This window comes from Scyliorhinus torazame, chromosome 14 (genome assembly GCF_047496885.1).
Source record: "Scyliorhinus torazame isolate Kashiwa2021f chromosome 14, sScyTor2.1, whole genome shotgun sequence".
Taxonomy (NCBI): domain Eukaryota; kingdom Metazoa; phylum Chordata; class Chondrichthyes; order Carcharhiniformes; family Scyliorhinidae; genus Scyliorhinus; species Scyliorhinus torazame.
In genome coordinates, this window is record NC_092720.1 from 206,849,633 (window position 1) to 206,874,380 (window position 24,748).

At 47.4% G+C, this 24,748-nt stretch overlaps 1 protein-coding gene across 1 annotated transcript in view; it reads right to left on the bottom strand.

The window, feature by feature from the left end:
* slc44a4 (solute carrier family 44 member 4) overlaps positions 1-24,748 on the bottom strand; it is a 91,982-nt gene that overhangs the window by 13,483 nt on the left and 53,751 nt on the right. Inside the window, exons 6-16 of the mRNA XM_072475513.1 lie at positions 22,586-22,714; positions 21,886-21,946; positions 20,515-20,626; positions 19,547-19,630; positions 16,227-16,339; positions 10,648-10,770; positions 8,936-9,035; positions 7,364-7,456; positions 5,608-5,710; positions 2,838-3,094; positions 688-782 (exon numbers count right to left, since the gene is read on the bottom strand). Of these exons, the coding sequence (XP_072331614.1) occupies positions 688-782; positions 2,838-3,094; positions 5,608-5,710; positions 7,364-7,456; positions 8,936-9,035; positions 10,648-10,770; positions 16,227-16,339; positions 19,547-19,630; positions 20,515-20,626; positions 21,886-21,946; positions 22,586-22,714 (1,270 nt within the window). The remainder of the gene's footprint in view (positions 1-687; positions 783-2,837; positions 3,095-5,607; positions 5,711-7,363; positions 7,457-8,935; positions 9,036-10,647; positions 10,771-16,226; positions 16,340-19,546; positions 19,631-20,514; positions 20,627-21,885; positions 21,947-22,585; positions 22,715-24,748) is intronic.

Genomic DNA, 24,748 nt, shown 5'->3' on the forward strand with positions numbered 1-24,748 from the left:
GTCACCCATCCAGACCCACCTCCATCGCACTGATACACAGTCTCCCATCCAGACCCACCCCCATCGCACTGATACACAGTCTCCCATCCAGACCCACCCCCATCGCACTGATACACAGTCTCCCATCCAGACCCACCCCATCGCACTGATACAGTCTCCCATCCAGACCCACCCCCATCACACTGATACACAGTCCCCCATCCAGACCCACCCCCATCGCACTGATACACAGTCCCCTATCCAGACCCACCCCCATCGCACTGACACACCGTTTCCCATCCAGACCCACCCCCATCGCACTGACACACCGTTTCCCATCCAGACCCACCCCCATCGCACTGATACACAGTCTCCCACCCAGACCCACCCCCATCGCACTGATACACAGTCTCCCATCCAGACCCACCCCATCGCACTGATACACAGTCCCCCATCCAGACCCACCCCCATCGCACTGATCCACAGTCTCCCACCCAGACCCACCCCCATCGCACTGATACACCGTTTCCCATCCAGACCCACCCCCATCGCACTGATACACAGTCTCCCATCCAGACCCACCCCCATCGCACTGACACACCGTTTCCCATCATTGGCCGTGCAGATTCTTTGAACAGATTCTCTCCCCCCACTCAAGGTGCATCAGACAGATAGAAAGAGACAGGGTTTTGAATTTGAGGCTCTTACTCTTTAGCTTGTGGTCCAGGTATTCCAGGATAATTCTGATAAGCTGAACGATTGTTAGGATCAGCGCTCCAAACGCCAGTGAGCCAGTGTGATACCTAGGGGCCAAACAAGGCGAACATCATCAAACCCACCGACATGTTGCTCACAGCAAGAAAGCAGGTACATTTTCATCCACAATCCTCCTGTCTCGCTCGCTCGATCATCCGGTGAGACACATCGAGCCCTCACACCGCACCAAACCTTACAGACCAATAGACCCCCCCTAGATCAATCCCTGGGCTATGAATGGTTCAGCTCTGTGTTTCTGGCTGGGAAATAGGGATAAATAGGATAGGGAGCATTGATGATTCCTGCTCACTGTCCTGTGGTTCCTGCTGCGTATCGAGTATGGATGTCAGGCAAGGTTAGATCAGGTTTCCCTCACCTTCAAATAGCTGGGCCTTTATTATCTGGAAAACACTTGAGGTGATCCGATACAGCCATTCGGCCCCTCGAGCCTGCTCCAGCTTGCAATAAGATAATGACCAATCTGATTGTGGCCTTAACTCCACTTTCCAGCCTGCTTGTCACATCATAACCCTTGGCCTCCCTTGCCCACCAAAAATCTGCCGAACTCAATCATGAATATATCCAATCACTCAACCTTCACTGTTTTCCGAGGAAGAGGATTCCAAAGTCTAACGACCCTCAGAGGAGAAGTTCTTCCTCATCTCTGTCTTCAATGGGAAAGCCCTCATTCTTAAACCTTAGCCCCTAGTTCTAAATTTCCCCACCGCCACGAGGAAACATCCTCTCAGAATCCACCGTCAGAATCGGATTTGTTTTCATGAATCACCTCTCATTCCCCGAATGAGTGTAGGCTCAAACTGTTCATCCTTTCCTCATAAGACAGAATCCATTATCCCAGGCCTCAACCTTGTGCACCTACTTTGAACTGCTTATAATTCAATATAAATCAAGGCGACCAGAAATGTACACAGTATTCAAGGTGTAGTCGCACCAATGCCCTGTGCAGTTGTAACAAGACTTCCCTATTTCTATACTCCATCCCCTTTGCGATAAAGACCAAAACTCCATTCACTTTACGATAAAGACCAAAACTCCATTCACTTTCCCAATCACTTGCAGTATCTGCAGGCTGACATTTTGTGATTCATGTACCAGGTCACCAGGTTCCCTCTGCAACGTTCTGCAGTCTGTTATTTGTCTGTTACCTGTAGCACAGAACGAGGCCATTCTGCCCATCGTGTCTGCACCGGCTCCCAAAAGAACAACCTAGCTAGCCCCATTCCCCAGTCCTATCTCCATAACCCTCGAAAATTCATCACTTTCAAATAGATATAGAGCTCTCTTTGGAACCCTCCTATGGAGTCCACCTCCACCACTCTCCCAGGCAGTGCATTCCAACCCCCAACAACCCCGAGTAAAGATGTTTCTCCTCATCTCACTCCAAGCTCTCTTGCTGACCATCTTGAATTTCTGACCCTTAGTCACTGACATACCAACTAGTAGAAACAGAATATCATTCTTTACCATGTCAAAATTGTTCAGAATTTTGAACACCTCAGTAAGGTCCCTTCTTAATCTTCACTGCTCCAAAGTAAACAAGCCCCATTTCTCCGATCTTTCCTTGTATCTAAAATTCCTCATTCCTGGTATCATTCTAGTAAATCTCCTCTGCACTCTCGCCAGGGCTTTAACAGCCTTCCTTCAATAAGGTGCCCAGAACTGAACACAATGCTCCAAATGTGTTCTGACCAATGATTTGTAGAGGTGAAGCATCACTTTCTTGCTTTTATACTCTATGCCCATTTATAAACCGAAGGATGCTATAAACCTTCTTAACAACTGTTTCAACCTGCCTGACCACCTTCAGAGACGTATGCAGTTGGACCCCGAGGTCCCTCTGCTCCTGTACTCCCCTCAAAGTTGTACCATTGAGCCTGTATTGTCTCGCCACGTTTCTTCTCCCCATTTAAATAATATTCGGCTTTTCTACACTTCCTGCCAAAGTGGACAACCTCACAATCTCCCCCATTGTACTCCATCTGCCAAACCTCCCCCCAATTCTGGCTGAGGAGCTATTACAATGGGACTAAAAGACATTCCGGACCCAAACTCCATCTCAGTCAAGAGGAAGGGGAGCTCACCTGAGGCTGCGAATGAAGGCGCTGGACACTGGGAAATGGGGAATATCTCCTGGTTTCTTGAAGGCCCAGTAATAGGAGGCGAAGGCCCCTGCCAGAGTGCACTGACCCAGGGCAATGACAAAGTTCATGCACCAAAGGAAGCCAATAATGTTGTAGATCTGCAGATTGAAGAGGTTCCGCTGTAAGAGGCCCTCGTCGTTGTATTTGTAGAAGGCACATTTCACCCCTTCACAGTTGTACATGGAGGCATTGAAAGCCTGTGGAAGAGAAGAAAAAGGCTCTTATTTCGGATCACCTGGCTAACCCAGTGCTTCGTATTAGGATCACTGCTACGTCTGATACACATCCATGACCTAGGCTTGGGGTGTGTGCAGGATCGAATGTCAATGTTTGTACGTTATAGGAAAATTGAAAATTCACTCCACATGGGAGGAGCGGAGTCGCAGTTAGACGGATTAGAGGCAGTCTGGCACACTTAAATTGAAATACAAAATACTGGAAATACTCAGCAGGACTGGCAGCTTCAGAAATTCACAGAAATAGTGCAGGAGGCCATTTGGCCCATCAAGTCTGCACCGACTCTTCGAAAAACACCCCAACATAGGCCCACGCCCCACCCTATTCCCGTAACTCCACCTAACGTTTTGGACCCAAACGGGCAATTGATCATGGACAATCCACTTAACCTGCACATCTTTGGACTGTGGGAGGAAACAAGGAGCACCCGGAGGAAACCCACACAGACACGGGGAGAATGAAATTGAGTCAATATTTCAGGTTGGTGACCTTTCACCGGAGGTTTTCAGCTTTTTCACTCTTATTTCAAATTTTCAACACGGTATTTTGCTTTGGCATTAGTGCGCTCTGCGACCGGGGCTGGCGTAGCTCAATTGGCGGGGCAGCTGGTTGCGATGCCGAGAGAGGCCAGCAGCGTGGGTTCAATCCCTGTACAAGCTGAGCTTATTCATGAAGGCCCAGCCTTCTCAAACTTGCCCCTCGCCGGAGGTGTGGTGATCCTCAGGTTAAATCGCCACCAGTCAGCTCTCCACCCTCAAAGAGGAAAGCACCTATGGTCATCTGGGACTACTGGTGACTTTACCTTAAGGTGCTCTGTCATTTTTACATACTGAGAAATGTGAGCATTTTGGATGAATGACAGAGGAGAGGCAATATAAAAACGCAAGATTGGAGAAACCTGAATCTTTAAGTTATAAAAATGAAATGAAACCCCAAGATTCAGCTTTGAGCTCAGAATCTGTTAGTTGAGTCTACTTTTCTCATCCTGAAAAAGTGTTAGCAATTGCATTGGGGCAAAGTGACAAGAGAGGACATTCCTCCATTCTGGAAATGTTATCTTCGCAAAGACAGGGTGAAGGAGATTGGAGATGCAGATTTTGGTTGATTGAAGAAGCTGTCAATTTATGCCCCTTGCGGAAGCCCCTTACAGGAAATGCCAGAGAGAACGAATTGGTTGCCAACATCTGAATAACTTCCAAAGGCATCAGACACATGAAGGAAGCAGAGAGATTGTAATGGAGACGATATCGGGCAATTGCAGAATTGAAAGTGCCAGCGTGAGTTTATCTTCCGGTTCACAATGCGTTGGTTATGTTTTAACCTGGCGTCCTGAGCTAATGATTCAGAAAGCAGGAGTTTCAAATCGTACACTGGACTGTTGTGAATTTTGAATTCAGGTTTGTCAGGAATTGAAACTGGAATAAAGAAAACCCTCCAGGATGGACTGAGTCGCATGCTGTCTGCCGCTGTGAACCTAGTGTGTGTCTCAATTTTGCTGTATTCATTAGTGATTTAAGAGAATGGAATAGAATCTCTCAAGTTTGCCAATGACACAAAAATAAGCAGCATTGTCAGTGAGTAGCTGGAAGGTTTAAACGACAAAGGGATATTTATGTCTTATGCAAATGGGAAAAAGAATGAAAGGCAGATTTCACTGCAGGCAAATGTGAGGTAGCCCATGTTAAAAAAAGATAGAACAGATCACTTTAGAAATGGTGAAAATCTCAAAACGGGGCTGATGCAAGGAAACGTGCGGACTGAGGTGGTGGTTTGGGGTGTGGGCAGGGGTCCATGTCCATTTGAGTGCAGCGTTGATTTACCAGAATGATATCGGGTCAGAAAGGGTTAAAGACGAGGGGGTAAGATGACAAGAAGGGTTTGTATTTTCTGCTATTGAGAAGGATCAGGTGAGATTTGAGCAAAGTTTTTATGGTAATAATGAAACGGATAGGGTTGATCAAGAGAGACTGAGAAACTCCTTGCTGGTTGTGTAGGCTGGGACTAGGATCATAATCAAGAGAGTAATTAAGAAATAGCTCTACACGCAAAGGGTGGGTGGTAGGATTTTGAACTGGCTTCCCTAAACAACCCCCTCTCTATCTCTTCCAGTCCCACGATCCACGGATGTCTGCATTCCTCCAGTTCTAGCTCATTAGCATTCCCAATTTTATTTGTTCTACTATTAGTGGCTGGGAAATCCATGAGGCTTGTCATCCCAGAATTAATCAGGGAGATATGGCAATGCTCCCGCTTGATTAAATGTCACCGTGCCTCCATACTCACCTCCAAAGTGGGACATGGGGTGGGGACATTACTTATCTGGCTAGGCACAAAACAGACGAGGTATAGATACAGGCGGTTGGTCTAGATAGGATGTGATTGGCGCAGGCTTGGAGGGTCGAAGGGCCTGTTCCTGTGCTGCATTGTTCTTTGTTATTACATATCACCCTGCGTGTCTGATGTGTGCACGTACCATGGGGTTACAGGTTTCATTTCCAGAGATGTCATCACAGCTGGCGGACGAGGGGCCCAAATTCACTACCCGATATAGAGGCTCTCCTGATGTGGCGAGGTATCTAAATAGCAGCAAACGTCAAAGAAACAGGAAGAGACCAGAAAGAGCTTGAAGTAAAATTCACAAAAATCTCAGGTCAGTCCAAGTGGTGAAAGGAACTGACCCTCCGAATTGACGGCCATCGGACGTGTTCAGGGAACATAGACATGCTGACCCTGGCAGCACCATCCAAAACCAATATTAGTCTACCTGCATACACCGGCGGCACCCAACTCTACCTCACCAACACCGCCACATTCTACCCTCGTGTCATTTCAGGTCAACCAAAGCGCTGCTACCCGTGTCTTAACCCGGAGCATGTCCCGCTCCTCATCACCTCTGTCCCCATTCACCTGCATCGGCTCCTGCTCAAGCAACATTTGATTTAAAAATTCCTGTCCGCGTTTTCAAATCTCGCCATACCCTCACCCCTCCCTACCTCTGCAATCACTTCCAGCCCCACAACCCTCAGGGATATCTCCCACCTCTGCTTCTGCCCGCTGAAACATCCCTGGTTTCAATCGCTCCACTATTGATGGCTGCACCCCAAGCTCACGGTGTCACAGTGGTCAGCACTGCTGTCTCTCAGCACCAGGGACCCTGGTTCAATTCCAACCTTGGGTGGCTGATTGTGTGGAGTTTGTACATTCTCCCCGTGTCTGGGGGAGTACCCTCCAGGTGCTCCTGTTTCCTCCCACAGTCCAAGGATTGGATTGGATTTGCTTATTGTCACATGTACCGAGGTACAGTGAAAAGTATTGTTCTGCGTACAGTCCAGGCAAATCATTCTATACGTGAAAGAAAATAGGGCAAACATAAATACGCTATGTAAATACATTGACACAGGCATCGGGTTAAGTATACAGGAGTGTAGTACTACTCAGTAGAGAAGATGTGTGAGGAGATCAGGTCAGTCCATAAGAGGGTCCTTTAGGAGTCTAGTAACAGCGGGGAAGAAGCTGTTTCTGAATCTGTTAGTGCGTGTTCTCAGACTTTTGTATCTCCTGCCCGATGGATGAAGTTGGAAGAGTGAATAACCCAGTGGGTGCACAGGTTAGGTGGATTGGCCTTGCTAAATTGCCCCCAAGTGTCCAAAGGTTAGGTGGTGTTAAGGGGATAGGGCTGGGGATGAGGCCCAGGTAGGAGGCACATGCGGTAGGTCAGTGCAGACTCGACTGGCTGAATGGCCTCCTGCTGTACTGTGGGGATTCTCTGAACCTCTCTTGTCTCTCTCCCTTTAAGAGGCTTCTTGAAAACCTCACTACTTCACCAAGATGTTTGCCCTCTGATCTAATATCCCCTCATATGGCTAGGTTTTGTCAAGGTTTGTATATAATACTCTTGTGAAGCATCTTGGAATGTTATATTACATTCCAGCTGCTATAGGAATACATGTTGTTGTTGAAGATCGGCAATGCAAGGCACTTTGGTCATTCCATAGAACATAACAGTGCAGTTCAGGCCCTTCGGCCCTAGATGTTGCGCCAACCTGTGAAACCACTCTAAAGCCCATCTACACTATTCCCTTATCGTCCATATGTCTATCCAATGACCATTTGAATACCCTTAGTGTTGGCGAGTCCACCACCTTAGAACAGACATAATAATCCGAGCCCACCAATTCCAATGTAAATTCAGGAAAACTCCATCCCGAGCCGGAGCAGCTAAAGGATACAGAGCAATCATTCCCCAGTACGCCACACAGATCACCAAGAGGAGAAAGGTGAATAAGGGGTAAACAAGCGATGACATAATGTGACCAATCGCCCTGTTGGAGAGGAGAAAAAGGAAAAACAGAAAGTTATTCCACAGTTACTGAAAATTGGTCACAAAAAAACCCCCAGAGGAAGATGCACAAGAGGAAGGAGGAAGGGACCATTCAGCCTTCTCCGCCATTCAATTAGATCACGGCTGAACTGATTTTGAACTGACTTCCCTGCCTGTCCCCCTTTACCGTGAACTCCCTCACCAATGAAAAATCTGACCAACTCGGCTTTGGATATATTTAATTAATCACCCCCCAACCTCCCCGCCCCCCTCCCTAGCCGCCATTGCTTGCTGGGGGAGAGGATCCCAAACACCGACCACCCTCTCAGGGAGCATCAAAAATTAGAGCCAGGGCTTTTGGGAGCGGAATTGGGAAATATTCTTCACACAAAGGGGTAGTAGAAGTTTGGAACTCTCTTCCACAAAGGACAGGTGATGCCGGATCGATGGTTAATTTTGAATCGGAGAATAATTGATTGTTGCTAGCCAGTGGTGTGAGGGGAGATGGGGCAAAGGTGGCTATTTGGGGCAGGATTTTCTTGTCCCACCCTTTAAAGTTTCCCATCCTGCCTGCGACAATGCCCACTGGTGTCAGAGCCGGATAGTCCGGGCCTGGGAGTTGGGTTGCGGATCGGCCGTGTTCTCGTTGAACGATGGAACAAGCTCGAGGGGCTGAATGGCCTCCTCCTGTCCCGAAACAGAACAGTGAACGCTTTCCAGAACCACAAGATCAACCATAATATCTGTGCGTGTGTTGGCCAATGCTCCAGAGGTAGAGGTAAAGGAGGTAGGGCAACATTTCTGCCTTGCCTTTCCTTTTAAAGGGTGGCACAGTGGTTAGCACTGCTGCCTCACAGCACCAGGGACCCGGGTTCTATTTCAGTCTTGGGTCACTGCCTGTGGAGTCTTCACGTTCTCTCCGTGTCTGCGTGGGTTTCCTCCGGATGCTCCACTTTCTTCGGACAGTCCAAAGATGTGCACGTTAGGTGGATTGGCCATGATTAGTTGCCCCTTCGTGTCCAAAGGTGAGGTGGAGTAACAGGGATAGGGTGGGGGAGTGGGCCTAGGTGGGGTGCTCTTTCAGAAGGTCAGTGCCGACTCAATAGGCCAGATGGCCTCCTTCTGCACTGTAGGGATTCGACGATTCTATGATATCTGGCACTGCGACTGGGAGTATGATGAAGAAAAAAAGCATCTACATCACGACTGTCGGGATCACCACAGATATCGTGGTCTATGGACAAATCAAGGAGACCTGGGCAGGATGGGAAAATTCAAAGGGTGGGACCGAAAATCTAAAATGTAGAGGGCCAAGACGGGTGTCTCACTGACTTTCCAGACCCATCCAACACACATTTACAGGGTGGCATCAGGAACTGCACCACAGCAAATATTACCCAGTACCAGGTGTTTGCCAGCGAGGTTCCTGGACAGATAGTGAGCGAGCGGGCACGAGTTGTAAATAAACGAGCACACCTACTTGCTGGCTTCCTTGATGAGTGCAATTGCGATCAGGATTCTCTTCCTTAGGAAGATCAGTAGCAGCAGGATTATAACCTCCATGACCACCAGGATGATCACTGTAAATGGGAAGATTATAAAGTCAGACACACAGCCTCTGTTCTCCACAAGGGTGCACGATCCAAAATACATTTCACATCCTTTCCTGAAGTGTATGAGACCAAGAGCACAAAAGATTCACAAAAATCATTGAATCATAGAATTTACAGTGCAGAAGGAGGCCATTCGGCCCATCGAGTCTGCACCAGCTCTTGGAGAGAGCACCCTACCCAAGGTCCACACCTCCACAATATCCCCATAACCCAGTAACCCCACCCAACACGAAGGGCAATTTTGGACACTACGGGCAATTTAGCATGGCCAATCCACCTAACCTGCACATCTTTGGACTGTGGGAGGAAACCGGAGCACCCAGAGGAAACCCACGCACACACGGGGAGAATGTGCAGACTCCGCACAGACAGTGACCCAAGCCGGGAATCGAACCTGGGTCCCTGGAGCTGTGAAGCAATTGTGCTAACCACAATGCTGTCGTGCTGCCCTTTTTAACAATTGAACATTCACAGGTGGTGTCAATTTGTAGTTTCTGAGTTGTCTGAGAATTAGTATTCTATATTGCTTTGGTTCCTGGGATGAGGAACTTCAGTGATGTGGATAGTTTGGAACAGTTGGGACTGTTCTCCTTGGAGGAGCCAAGGCTGAGAGGAGATTTGATTTGTTTAAAATCCTGAGGGGACTGGGCAGAGTAAATTGGGTGACTTTGCTTCCATTCGTGGAAGAATCGAGAACGCAGATTTAAGGCAATTGGCAAAATATGCAATGGTGACACACAGCATGTGGCAAGGAGAGTGTGATGGCAGCATTTCAACTGAGGGATTCAAGAGGGAATTGTATTTTTTTTTCATTCTCGGGATGTGGGCATGGCTGGCTGGGTCAGTATTTGCTGCCCATTCTTAATTGTCCTTGAACTGAGTAACTTGCTAGGCCATTTCAGTGGGGACAGTAAGAAGTCTGACAACACCAGGTTAAAGTCCACCAGGTTTGTTTCAAGCACTAGCTTTCGGAGGGCAGCTCCTTCCTCAGGTGAGGAATCTGCACATCATTTCAGTGGGGGGCAGTTAAGAGTCGCTCACATCGCTGTATGGGTCAGGTATAGGCCAGGCTGGGGAAGGATGGCAGATTTCCTTCCCTGAAGGACATTAGTGAGCCAGATGGGGCTTTTTTCAAACAACAATCAGCAAAGGTTTCATGGTCATCATTAGACTTTTAATTCCGGATTTTCAAAAAATTTTATTCACATTTTACCATTTGCCATGGTGGGATTTGAACCCAGGACCCCTGTATTACTAATCCAGTGACAATACCACCATACTACCGCCTCCTCCTGTGAAAAAGGAAGAATGAGTAGGGTACAGGAGAAAGTGTGGGAATGACACCAAGTAAATTGCTCCTTCGGAGAGTTAGCACAGTTATCATGGGCTGAAAGACCCATGCAATTCTCTGATTTCCGAAGGAGTACCTTGATGTTGCGATTGGGACATTAATACTACCCCCTCCACTGCTCCCAAAGCATTATTTCCGCAGTGCAGAGGCTGCGGGTTTAACATGTGCTGTAGGGTGACTGCTGTGTGTCTGACACACACACACACACGGCCGCTGACAGACACTCACAAACAGCCAGCCAGGTCTCCTTGACTTGTCCGTAGACCGCGATATCTGTGGTGATCCCGACAGTCGTGATGGTAGCTCCTCTTTTGTTCAGCTCGTCATACTCCCAGTAGCAGTGCCAAATACCTGAGTGAAGGCAAGGCAGAAAGCAATGAAACACTCAGAATGCTGCCCTTCACACTGGTGATTTTTTTTGTTTGAATGCAGGCAATTCCTCGTCCTGGGAACGTTGGATCTTGGCCACAGTGAGTCGAGGAAAGTTCAGGCGAGGGCAGGCAGAAAGGGAGTCCACCCAATTTTCTGCCCATATTAATTAACGGAGCGTTCCTAAACTACCCATTTCTGAAAATTAGATAACCTCTACCCATGTAAAGTTGTGGGTGGAACAGAATGTTTTTATATACAGAACTAAATATGGTGTTAGATAAAGCAAGGGGAACTATTAAATACATCCTTCCTATTTAAACAAAGTTCCTAAAGTGTCCGACTCCACTATCACAGCAGGCAGTCCATTCCACACCCTAACCACTGTCTGAGTAAAGAACCTACCTCGGACATCCCTCCTATATCTCCCACCCTGAATCTTATAGTTATGCCCCCTTGTAACAGCTACATCCACCCGAGGAAATAGTCTCTGAACGTCCACCCTATCTATCCCCCTCATTATCTTATAAACCTCTATTAAGTCGCCTCTCATCCTCCTCCGCTCCAAAGAGAAAAGCCCTAGCTCCCTCAACCTTTCCTCATAAGACCTATCCTGCAAACCAGGCAGCATCCTGGTAAATTAATAAAATAAAATTTAAACTGATTCCCGTTCTTTCTGTCCAAATGCCTCATAATACTTTTCTGTTCATTGACAAACATACCTGATACAATGACTTGACTTATAACCAAATTGATTGATTTGGACATGCTGAATTCTCCCCCGGTGTACCTGAACAGGCGCCGGAATGTGGCGACTAGGGGCTTTTCACAGTAACGTCATTGCAGTGTTAATGTAAGCCTACTTGTGACAATAAAGGTTATTATTATAAATCCCCAGTGAACTGCACAATCGAGTCATAAACAGCTTTGTGCTTCCTCTCACTCCCATTATCTAACAAGAAATGTATGTCTCCCCTTCAAGGAGACAACATCCCTTTAAATTTGATGTCAGCACTTAGTAAGGCCTTTGTAAAGCTCTGGTTAGGCCGCAACTAGAGTATTGCATCCAGTTCAGGTCATCACATTTCTTTTGGAAGAATGTGAGGGTCCTTGAAAGGGTGCAGAGGAGACAGCCCAGAATGGATTTCGGGATGTGGGATTTCAACTGCAAGATTAGGCTGGAAAAGCCGGAGTTATTCTCCTTACAGTGATGGAGATTTGGGGGGATTTGGTATTGGTGTACAAGATTATGACAGGCTTGGATAAGGTTGACAATGAGAAGCTGTTTCAACTGGCAGGTGGTATGGTGACTAAGGGAGACAGATTTAAGCCTTTGAGCAAGAAGTGTGAAGGCGGGGGTTGGGGGCGGGTGCAAGGACATTTTGTTAACACAGCAAGCGGTAATGTGTTGGAACTCACTGTCCGGGGGGGGGGAAACGATGAAGGATTTCAAGTCGAAATTTATTGGGCACTTGAGAGAAATAATCTCGCAGGACTCACATGGATAGAACCAGGCAATGGGACTGAGTGGACTGCTCGGCAGGGAGACAACGTGGAATTGGCAGGCCGAATGGTTCCTTTGGGCTGTAACACCTCTTCTAGCAGCCAGTGGATAGTCCAGTCGCCTGGCCCAGCCCCGCTGGCCACTGGGGAGTAAGGGTGACCATTAAAGCAGAGAGATCCTTCAAGAAACCCAACCAGTTTGGTCAGGCTGTACAGGAAAGAGAGGCCATCCCCCAACTCATTCTGTGTGATAAGTGATTCCAGCCACCAGACAGCCAGGGATAGACAATAAAAACCCTGCCTGTATAACCCAGAAAGAAGTGATTAATGAAAGAAAACAAATCATTCAATGTCCCTCTTAATCATGCCTTTGTCCCCCACCTGCCTTCCCTCAATCCCCCTGCACTCTTCCGCCTCCTCCGCTTTCAGATGAGTAGGTTTATGTTGGTGATTTTTATCTCCATCAACACGAATCTGGATTTTCCTCCGGGAAAATGGCAAAGGAGGGGCAGGGGCTTCAGACTGAGCAGCACAGGAACTGGCGGAGGCCATTCAGCCCCCTCGAGCCTGTTCAACCATCAATACAATTAGATTGCAGCTGATCAACGGCGTGGGATTGTTCACTAACTTTGAATGATTGTTTTTCACACACTCACTAATTGACCCACACCAGATGAATCACTTGTGACGGAACAAATCTTCCCGATAACGAGGCGTGTTCTAACGCCTGGCGTGCGACTGGGAGCATAACAGGAAACCAGAAAGGGGCTGAGGATGAAGACCCCCAAGCAGCATCCAACACCTGCCTGAAGAGTAGGCAGGTGATGCCATCCTAGCCATCCAGTGGCTCACCACACTAATTTATCAAACCCATTCAACAGACCAGGTGGTAAGATATAAAAGTTGCCATAGCAATGGCCTCAGGAGGAATTCCACACAGCTGTGGCCGGGAGGTGTATACACCTACTAGCAGTGTATTGATGCACAACTCTCAAAAACATAGGATGATTCGAATTAGGAGGAAGATGATTCGAATTAGGAGGAGCAGGCCATTCAGCCCCTCGAGCCTGCTCTGGAATCAATAAAATTATGGCTCATCGGATTGTGGCTTTAACCACTTTCTTGCCTGCCCCTTGTAATGATATGTATATAGGCACGCTAGTGAAGGGTTAACTATTACATCTGCACCACCATATTTCTGTACATAAATCAAACCTTAGGGAATGCTGGGCAGTTAGTGAGGGAGAAAGCCAGAGCAACAGTACGAGGAGAAGACTAGATTAGATAGCGTTAACACAAGGTTATTGTTCGTGACTATTAGATTAGTAATTACTGCTGGACAGATTCAATATTACTTTTTTTTAAAAAATATTTTTTATTCTCCTCCATTATCACATTTTCTCCCAGGTTTACACCCACCAACAATAAACAATAATCAGTAACAAATATGTCAATTCCCATATCAATAACAATGATCCCATCCTCCCACCAAACCCCAAACATTAGCCCGCATGTTCACACAAACAAATGACAAAAAGGAATTAGGGATCACCCATAGTCGCCATTAACACACACAGCCCCCCTCCCCCAACCCTCCCACCCACCCGCCCCAACCAATGTTCGCTGTTATCCAGTTCTTGAAAGTGCATAATGAACAATGTCCATGAATTGTAGAACCCCTCCATCCTTCCCCTCAGTTCAAACTTAACCTTCTCAAGAGTCAAGAATTTCAACAGGTCCCCTGCCACACCAGGGCACAGGGTGGAGAGGTTGCTCTCCAACCTATCAGGATCCACCTTCAGGTGATCAACGAGGCGAAGGCTACAACATCTGCCTCCGCACCAGTTTCCAACCCCGGCTGGTCCGACACCCCGAATATGGCCTCCCGGGGGCCTGGGTCCAGTTTCACATGCATCACTTTAGAAATTACCCTAAACACCTCCTTCTAGGAATCCTCTAGCTTTGGACAGGACCGAAACATATGAACGTGATTAGCGGGGCTCCCCCCGCAACATTCACACACATCTTCTACTCCTTCAAAGAATCGGCTCATCCTAGCCCTCATGAGGTGTGCTCTGTATACCACCTTCAGCTGTATCAGCCCCAAACTCGCGCACGAGGTGGAGGCGTTCACTCTCCGGAGCACCTCACACCAGAACCCCTCCTCCATATCCTCTCCCAACTCTTCCTCCCATTTTGCTTTGATCCCTTCCAGTGGTGCCTTCTCCTGTTCCAAAATAGCTCCGTAAACTGCCAACATTACCCCTTTCTCCAGTCCCCCTGTCGTCAGCATCTCCTCCAGCAATGTGGAGGCCGGCTCCACCGGGAAGCTCTGTATCTCCTTTCTGGCAAAATCTCGAACCTGCATGTATCTCAACATTTCCCCCTGCTCCAGCCCATACTTTGCTTCCAGCTCCTTCAATCCTGCAAACCGACCCCTAAAAAACAAATCTTTTAGTGTCTTAATCCCTTTCTCCTCCCATTTCTGAAAGTTTCCATCCCACCCCCGAATCAGCATTTCCCCTGACCCTGCCCCCAACCCGAAGTGTTGGCGAAACTGCCTCCAAATTCTCAATGAAGCTATTATTACCGGACTCCCCGAGTACTTCCCCGGGGCCATCGGGAGAGGCGCTGTTACTAGTGCTTTCAATCGCTGTTGCTAGGGCTTTCAATAGATTCAATATTACTTTATCATTAACTACAGCTCAGCAGCATGTGAGAACTTCATTTAATTAAACGTTATACAAAAAATTAGTTTTATTTCAATCTAATGATTTGTGGATTCTGTCATCAACTCGATGGACCATTCTGGAACAAAAGACAAAGAACACGACATATTACCACCAAGGGTAATATAACACCCCTTAACCCTTTGACTCATTTGTCAATCAAAAGTTTGTCGAACTCAGCCTTATTCACTGATCCAGCAACCACCAGTGCTCGCTGGGGAAGAGAATTCCAAAGACTAACAACCCTCAGAAAAGAACTTCTTTCCCACTTCTGTCTTAAATGGGAGACACCTTACCTTGAACCTGTGTCCCCTGGTTTTAGATTCACCACAAGAGAAAAGATCCTCTCAGCATCTACCTGTCAAGGCCACTCATCTTATATGTTTCAATAAGACCACCTCTTGCTCTTCCACACTCCAACAGTTACAGCCCCGACCTCTTCACCCTTCCTTCAGAAGACAAACTCCTTCATCTCAGGAGTCAACCCAGTAAACCTTCTCTGGATCAGAAACCCTGTAGTGCAAAAGGAGGTCATTCAGCCCATCGGGTCTGCACCAACCCTCTGACAGAGCACACCATCCAAGCCCACTTCCCCTCCCTACCCCAATAACCCCTTAATTAACCTGCATATCCCTGGACATTATGGGGCAGTTTAGCATGGCCAATCCACCTAAGCTGCACACCTTTGGACTGTGGGAGGAAACCGGAGCACCTGGAGGAAACCCACCCAGACACAAGGAGGATGTGCAAACTCCACTCAGGCTGTCACTTGAGGCTGGAATTGAACCCGGCGCGGTGAGGCTCTGTGCACCGTGTTTCCAATGCAAAGACATCCATTAAATAATAAGACTGTACTTGCTACAGATGTAGTAAGGCATCCCTACTTCAAAACTCCTTGCAATAAAGTCAACTTTGCAACAGAAGTGATGTCTCCATAAGTCTTCTGAACAGAGGTGCGATTGTAAGCAATCACCCAAAGGAACCACATCTTCTCCTCAGTTGTACTGCTAGCAGGTAGTATGGAGACATGGACTCGGAGCAGGAGAAGGCCATTCAGCCTCTTCAGCCTGCTCCACAATTTGTTAAGATCATGATTAATCTGATTGAGGGCTCTACTTTCCTATTTAACCCCTCCCTTGTCAGTTTGAATCCCCAGTTAACTTTGTTGATCCCCTTCAGTAGTGATGCAGTGGAATGGTTACTTACCATAGGCAATGACAGCAATCAGGGCAATGATCAATACCCAGACCAGAATTCCCGCAAAGAACCTCAAGAGGAGCAGGAACAGCAGACTCACGATCATAGCAATCACCAGGCCTCTTTTTTGAGGTAGGCAGCAGGGAAGAAGGGAAAAGAAAAAAAACTTTGTCAACTTTCACCATCTAATTGCTAGATTACCGGTTACATTTCAACTCTCCTAGATCGTAGGAAACATTCCATAGAACCATCGAATTGCTACAATGCAGAAGGACGCCATTTGGTCCATTGAGTCTGCACCGACCCTCTGAAAGAGCACCCTCCCGTCCTATCCCCGCAACCCCATAACTCCATCTAATCTGGGCAGCACAGTAGTGCAGTGGTTAGCACTGCTGCCTCCAGCTGGTTCGATCCCGGCCCCGGGTCACTGTCCGTGTGGAGTTTGCACATTCTCCCCGTGTCTGCATGGGTCTCACCCCCCACAACCCAAAAAGGTGTGCATGGTGTTTGGATTGGCCACGCCAAATTGCCCCTTCATTGGAAAAAATAATTGGGTACTTTACATTTTTTTCAAACTCCATCTAACCTACAGATCTTTGTGCTAAATTGCCCCTTAGTGTCCAAAGATATGAAGGTTAGATGCAGGTTTTTTAAAAATTTAGAGTACCCAACTCTTTTTTCCAATTAAGGGGCAATTTGGCCTGGCCAATCCACCTAACCTGCACATCTTTGAACTACACAGAGCACCCGGAGGAAACCCATGCAGACACAGGGAGAATGGGCAAATCAACCATGGCAGCACGGTAGCATTGTGGACAGCACAATTGCTTCACAGCTCCAGGGTCCCAGGTTCGATTCCGGCTTGGGTCACTGTCTGTGCGGAGTCTGCACATCCTCCCCGTGTGTGCGTGGGTTTCCTTCGGGTGCTCCGGTTTCCTCCCACAGTCCAAAGATGTGCAGGTTAGGTGGATTGGCCATGCTAAATTGCCCTTAGTGTCCAAAATTGCCCTTAGTGTTGGGTGGGGTTACTGGGTTATGGGGATAGGGTGGAGGTGTTGACCTTGGGGAGGGTGCTCTTTCCAAGAGCCGGTGCAGACTCGATGGGCCGAATGGCCTCCTTCTGCACTGTAAATTCTATGATGAATTCTATGATAATCTATGAAACCACAGTTAGAATTGAACCTGGTCCCTGGCACTGAGGTAGCAGTGCAAACCACGGTGTGACTCCATTCCTCACGTGCCAGCATAATCTCGACGTGAAGTATGGTCAATTGAATGCCAAAGGTAAATGGGGTTTGTCCTTGTGTTTAATTGAAATAAAGGAAATTACAACAAAATGAGGACAGAGTTAGCTAAAGTGGACTGGGCGGATAGATTAGCAGGAAAGACAGTAAACAAGGAGCAGCAGACAGTTAAGGAGGTAATTCACGACTCTCAGCAAAGATATGTCCCAGTAAGGAGGAAACATTCTAAGGGTGGGATAAGCTAACCAAGGACGTTAAGGAGACAATTAAGTTGAAAGAAAAGGCATATAAGGAGGTCAAAGTCAGTGGTAGCCCCGAAGATCGGGATAAATTCAGAATCCAGCAAGAGGACTAAAAAGATAGTAAAGAGAGAGAAAATAAAAGAGGAAGGCAAACTAGGCGAGGAATGTAAAAACTGACGATAAGGAGTTCTTTAAATATATAAAAAGGAAGAGAGAAGTCAAAGTGAACATAGGCCCCGAAGGAAATGAATCTGGGGAAATAGTTATGGGGAAAAAGGAAATGGCAGAGGAGTAAAACAGATCCCTCGCATCAGTCTTGACAGTGGGAGATACTTTGAACATCCCATTAATACTAAAGGATACTGGGGAGGAAGTAAATACTATCAACATCACTTGAGAACTAGTATTAGACAAACTAATGGGGCTAAAGGTCGTTAAGTTCCCAGGTCCTAATTGCTTGCATCCTAGGATCCTAGAAGTAGTTACAGAGACAGTGGATGTAATTTTCCAAATATATTCTTGGTACTATTCAAAAAAGGAGGCAGGCAAAATGTGGGTAACTATAGGCCGATTAGCGTAACATCTATTGTTGGAAAAATGTTGGAATCAATTATTAAGGAAGTAATAGCAGCACATTTGGAAACTCATAATCTAATCAAGCAGAGTCAGCATGGCTTCATGAAAGGGAAATAGTGTCTGACTAATTTATTAGAGTTTTTTTGAGTCAGCCTCAACCAGAGTGGATAGAGGGGAACCAGTAGATGTGCTGTATTTGGACTTCCAGAAGGCATCCAGCAAGGTTCCTCACAAAAAGTTAAGTCACAAGATAAGAAGCCATGATGTTGGAGGGAGTATATTGGCATGGATAGAGAATTGGCGGGGCAGCACGGTGGTGCAGTGGGTTAGCTCTGCTGCCTCACGGTGCCGAGGTCCCAGGTTCGATCCCGGCTCTGGGTCACTGTCTGTGTGGAGTTTGCAGATTCTCCCCGTGTTTGCGTGGGTTTCGCCCCCACAACCCAAAGATGTGCAGGCTAGGTGGATTGGCCACGCTAAATTGCCCCTTAATTGGAAAAAATTAATTGGGTACTCTAAATTTATTTTTAAAAAAGAGAGAGAATTGGCTAATGTGCAGGAAACAGCGAGTGGAGATTAGGGTTTATTTACCAGGTTGGCGACCTGTAACCAGTGGGGTTCCGCAGGAATCAGTGCTGGGACCACAACTGTTTACAATATATATTAAGGACTTGGAGGTAGGAAGCTAATGAACTGTCGCTAAATTTGCAGATGGCACAAAAACAGTTGGAAAGGCAAATTTCAAGAGGGAGACAGACAGTCTGCAAAGAGGTATTGATAGATTAAGCAAATGGGCAAAAAAGTTGGCAATTGGATTATAATGCAGGAAAATGTGAAGTTGATCACTTTGGAAGGGAGAACAAAAGAGCAGAGTATTATTTAAATGGGGGGAAACTGCAAAAAGCTGCAATACACTAGTGTACAAAACTCTGCCTTGGATAAATTCAATGACCAGCAGCCACTGTGGGGAAGAGAATTCCACAGACCAACGACACTCCAAGAGGAAGTATTTCTCCTCAACCCGGTCTTATTTTTAAACTAGTTCCAATTGGCCCATTGTGGGGATAGTGGTTGGGATTAGGACGCCCAGTCTCGTCGGCCAAGAGCTGTCCCATTCCATTCCCTCTCCTCCACATGAGGGAAACTTGCCCGAGGTGTAAAAACAGATTGTGGGAGTTGGACTGTGACGGGACAGCAGGGGTGAAATTTAATCAATGGCAAGATGCCAACTGGTAATCACGGCGAGCTGGCAGACGCAAAGAGAACTCACATTATGATCCAATACCAGGACTTGGTAAAATCCTCAAAAATCCTCATGCCCACTTCCTTGGCATTGAAGCTGCTTAGCAGATCCCTGAAATGGACAATCCAACAGTCAGCCGCCAACACAAACAGTATTTGGAAAAATGTTGCATAAAACCTTCCCTGCTCCCTCCTCACCCCACCTCAGCTCAATACCTCAAACTGTTCAGAAACATATACGAGTTGTTAATGTCACAAGCAGCCTCTCAAACAGAAACGTGACACCGAACGACCTGAGGAAGTACTAGGGGGCAGGTGATCAAAAATTTGGTCAAAGAGATGGGTCTAAAAGGAGATGAGTGTGATGGAGAGGTGCGAGGGTGAGTGCCCCCCCCCCCCCCCACCACAATCTGCGTCCCTCTAATTCGGACCTCCTCCATTTCACTTGATCCGCATTGGTGGAAGTGGCCTGGGCTCCAAACTCAGAAATATAAGCCCCCCCCCGGTTATATTTGGAGCCCGGGTCACTGAAGACCACAGCCGCCATTGCCGGAGCGAGTGAAATCGAGGTCAGAATTAGTGGAGCGCAGTATCTCGGGGGGCTGTGCGGGGGCTGATGGAGGTTACAGAGATAGAGAGGGATTGAACAACAAGGATGAGAGCTTTAAAATCAAGATGTTACTAGACCAGGAGCCAATGTAGGTTAGTGAGCCCTTGGACAGGAGGGTAATAGGATTTGCTGTGAATTCAGACAAGGGGGAGCAGAGACTTGGATGAACTAAAGTTTATGGAGTGGGGGGGAGAGAACGCGAGGTGGGAACCAAGCAGGAGGGAGTTGGAATTGCGAGTCCTGGAGGTGACAAGGGCAGGGGAGAGGGTTTCTGCAACGGATGAGCTGAGACAGGGGCGAAGTTGGGCAATGTTACGGAGGGGGAAGAAAGCACCTTTTACGCATTTGAGAATAGCTGCTGTTCAGAACACTTGGGGCAGACTTACCCAGCAGCACCTTTCACCTCTTCAGCTGTGGCATTGCCCATGGTGGTACCATCAATGGTAAAGTTGGCAGGGTACACCACATCGCCCAGTTTTGGCACACACCTACCGAAGACTTGAAACGGAGAACAGAAGCTGGTGATTTCAAGAGGGACAGCGAGGGGCACTTAAATCTCCAACCCGTTTCTCTCGGGATACAAAACTCATTACTTGGGGCAGAATAGGTGGCACAGTGGTTAGCACTGCTGCCTCACAGCACCAGCAACTGGGTTCAATTCCGGCCTTGGGTGGAGTTTGCATGTTCTTTCAGTGGCTGCGCGGGTTTCCTCCGGGTGCTCCGGTTTCCTCCCAGTCCAAAGATGTGCAGGATTGGCCATGATCACACAAGGATAGGGTAGGGGAGTGAGTCAAGCAAAGTGCTTTTCGGAGAGCCGGTACAGGCTCAACGTGCCGAATGGCCTCCGTCTGCACTGTAGGTATTCAATAGAAAACCTCAGCAAACAAACTGTGCAAAGCAAGATTCCATAAACATCCACAGAGTAAACAGCCAGTCAGCTGGGATATTATCTACTAAGTCACTGGACCTTGAGTGCTGTGGCCTTGAGATCTTCGATATCCACTTGTATAATGGACATCTTAGCAGCTCAGGAATTAGTGGCTGGGAGAGGCACAGGGGTGGGGTTTCAGGGAGGATTTGTCATAGAATTTACAGTGCAGAAGGAGGCCATTCGGCCCATCGAGTCCGCACCAGCTCTTGGAAAGAGCACCCCACCCAAGGTCAACACCTCCACCCTATCCCCATAACCCAGCAACCCCACCCAACACTAAGGGAAATTCTGGACATTAAGGGCAATTTATCATGGCCAATCCACCTAACCTGCACATCTTTGGACTGTGGGAGGAAACCGGAGCACCCAGCGGAAACTCACGCACACACGGGGAGGATGTGCAGATTCCGCACAGACAGTGACCCAAGCCGGAATCGAACCTGGGACCCTGGAGCTGTGAAGCAATTGTGCTGCCCTACCTTTGCAAGGTTTTTAAAAATTTTAGAGCATCCAATTATTTTTTTCTCCCAATTCAGAGGCAATTTAGAGCGGCCAAGTCACCTACCCTGCACATCTTTGGGTTGTGGGGGTGAGACCCACGTAGACAGGGACAGGGAGCCGGGATTGAACCCGGGTCCTCAGCGTTGTGAGGCAGCAGTGCTAACCACCGTGCCGTCTGGTGCCTGTATTTTAATGAGCAGTTTCACTGCGCGCGGGAAATGCCAGGGTGGGATTTGGAAAGAAAATAGGTGGGTACTCAAAATTAATTAATTTTTAAAATACGCTCTGACAGAAACACGAAAACCAGGAGATATCAGATACTTACGCGGTGAACTCGGGATAGTGTACGCAGGACATAATTCTTTCGCCAAAATCTCATTCGGTTTCTGAAAATACAACAATTTGAAGATGGGTTCTCTTTGTGTCAGTTTGGCTCCCAACAGTGCACACAGGATGGACTGGAGTCACATGTAGGCCAGATCTGGATGGCAGATTTCTTTTCCTGAAGGGCATTAGTGAACCAGATGGGCTTTTGCAGCCGCCAACATAGCATCATGGTTACCATGGTTACCATTACCGGAAACCAGGTTGTTGGGTGGGAGAACTCCCCCGTCCATGCCTGAATAAATGGCTGAGGGATCATGGCATCCTAAGGGCCTCGATTTAAAGTCTCACCCAAAATCTGGCACCTTCAATAGAGCAGCACATCCTTGGCATTGGCGTCATGGTGTGAGCCTTGAACTTACAACCTACTGACTCAGAGGCAATTGTGCTATACACTGAGCCACTAGAGAGAACACTCAGTAGAGAAAATTGAATGCACATCAAATTGATCAATTGTCAACGCGTTGATCCCAAGATTGGAGGGCGTGGGGTGAAAAGCACGGTTAGGAAAGTAACGTCACCACGTGAATGGCTGCGTTTTCTCCCCCTCGTCAGAAAACAACCAAACCTTCAATCACACAATCAAGCAAGAGGAAGCTGTTTAAACGCGAGAGGGGTAGATCAGACACAGTGCTACTCACCAAGGTGGTGGTTTTGAGGTTAATGGAAGGGTTGCAATATTCCTGTTGGAAAATCATATCTGGTGGCAAGACCGAGACGACGGACAACACTGGGAGCCAGAAATTGTCAGGACATTTTGAAACGCAAACCTGCCAAACAACAACAACAAAAAAAGAGAACAGCATTTCAGTTTGGATAAAAGATCAGAGACAGTCCCGCGAGGCAGCTGATCTGCCTCTCATCCGCTGTGCTACACGGTCCTCCAAGATCCAAAAACAAGCGCAAGATTTTTGCAGGTCATGGGAAGACGGGAATAACTTGAAATCTGCTTCGCTGTAAAAGAATCAGGATAAAATAGCCAAGGAAACCTCATGCACGATCACAAGCGTGCTCATCGATTATCGAAAATGCAAATTCTGACAATATAAATATCTGTTAAAATTCAGTTGCAAATCTTCGTAAGGACCTCGGGTTTACATTCAAAAGACCAGTGTGGCCTTGCACATGAACCTTTTGTTTTGTTTTTATTTTAAATATAAATTTAGAGTACCCAATTTTTTTTTCCCTATTAAGGGGCAATTTAGTGCGGCTAATTCACCTACTCATCTTTGGGTTGTGGAGGTGAGACCCATGCAGGCACAGGGAGAATGTATCGGCCCGTACCGGCCTCCCCGAACAGGCGCCGGAATGTGGCGACTAGGGGCTTTTCACAGTAACTTCATTGAAGTCTACTTGTGACAATAAGCGATTATTATTATTATTATTATTAACGTGCAAACTCCACATGGGCAGTGACCCGGGATTGAACCCGGGCCCTCAGCGCCGTGAGACAGCAGTGCTAACTACTGCGCCACCCCACTGCCCTATTACACATGCACCTTACCATGTAGGTACAGTAAGGCACTTGGAAAACAAATGGTACATTAGTCTTTATTAGTCTTATAGTTCAATCCCTTTGTAAAGAAAACATTTAGCACTGCTGCCTCACACCCCAGGGGCTTGGGTTCAATTCCGATCTTGGGTGACTGTCTGTGTAGAGTCTGTACATTCTCCCAGTGTCTGTGTGCGTTTCCTCCTGGTTCTCCAGTTTTCTCCCATGGTCCAAGGATGCACAGGTTAGGTGGATTGGCCATGTTAAATTGCACCTGAACATCCAAAGATGTGCAGGTTAGGTCACAGGGTTATGGGAATAGGGTGGGTGAGTGGACCTATTTTCAGAGGGTTGGTACAGACCTGATGGGCCAAATGGCCTCCTTCTGCACTGTAGGGATTATATGGATTCTAAAGGATATCACAATTCCACAGCGTTAGTCTCCATACTGAAGGAAGGGCATTGCTGCAATTTCTATAGGGCAACTAAGCTTCACCAGGCTGGTTCCTGGGATGGAGTTGGGGGAGAGGGGGAGTCCTACAAGGACAAATTGAGTATACTAGGCCCGTAACCCCTGCAGTTTGGGAGAATTAAGAGGTGATGTCATTGAAACATACAACATTATTTGAGAGGCTGGCAGAGTTGAGGTTAGAAGGGCAGCACAGTGGCACTGCTGCCTCACATCGCCAGGGACCCGGGTTCAATTCCAGCCTTGACTGTCTGTGTGGAGTTTGCACATTCTCCCCATGTCTGCGTGGGCTTCCTCCTGATGCTCCTGTTTTTTTCCCCCCACAGTCCAAAGATGTGTGGGTTAGGTGAATTGGCCAAGCTAAATTGTCCCTTAGTGTTAAAAGATGTGCAGGTTAGGTGGGGGTACGGGGATAGGACGAGGGAGTGGGCCGAGATAGGGTGCTATTTCAGAGCACTTCTGCACAAGTGGGATTCTATGGATATTTTTCCCAGGTTGTGCTTAAATTACTTCGATTTTTAAAAATTTGTTCCTGGATGTGGGTGTCGCAGGCTGGGCCAGCATTTATTGGCCATCACTAATTGCAGTTAAGAGTCACATGTAGGCCAGACCAGGTAAGGGCAGCAGATTTAGACATCATTAGACTTTTAATTCCAGATTTTACTGAATTCAAATGTCACCATCTGCAGTTGCGGGAATTGAACCTGGATTCCCCAGAGCATTACTCTGGGTCTCTGGTTTACTAGTCTTGTGATGATACACTGCGCCACCGCCTCCCTTCTGAGGAGAAATGTCATCAGTCAAGTGCTTGTTGAGTTCCCTAATCCTAGGGAGTTGTGGATG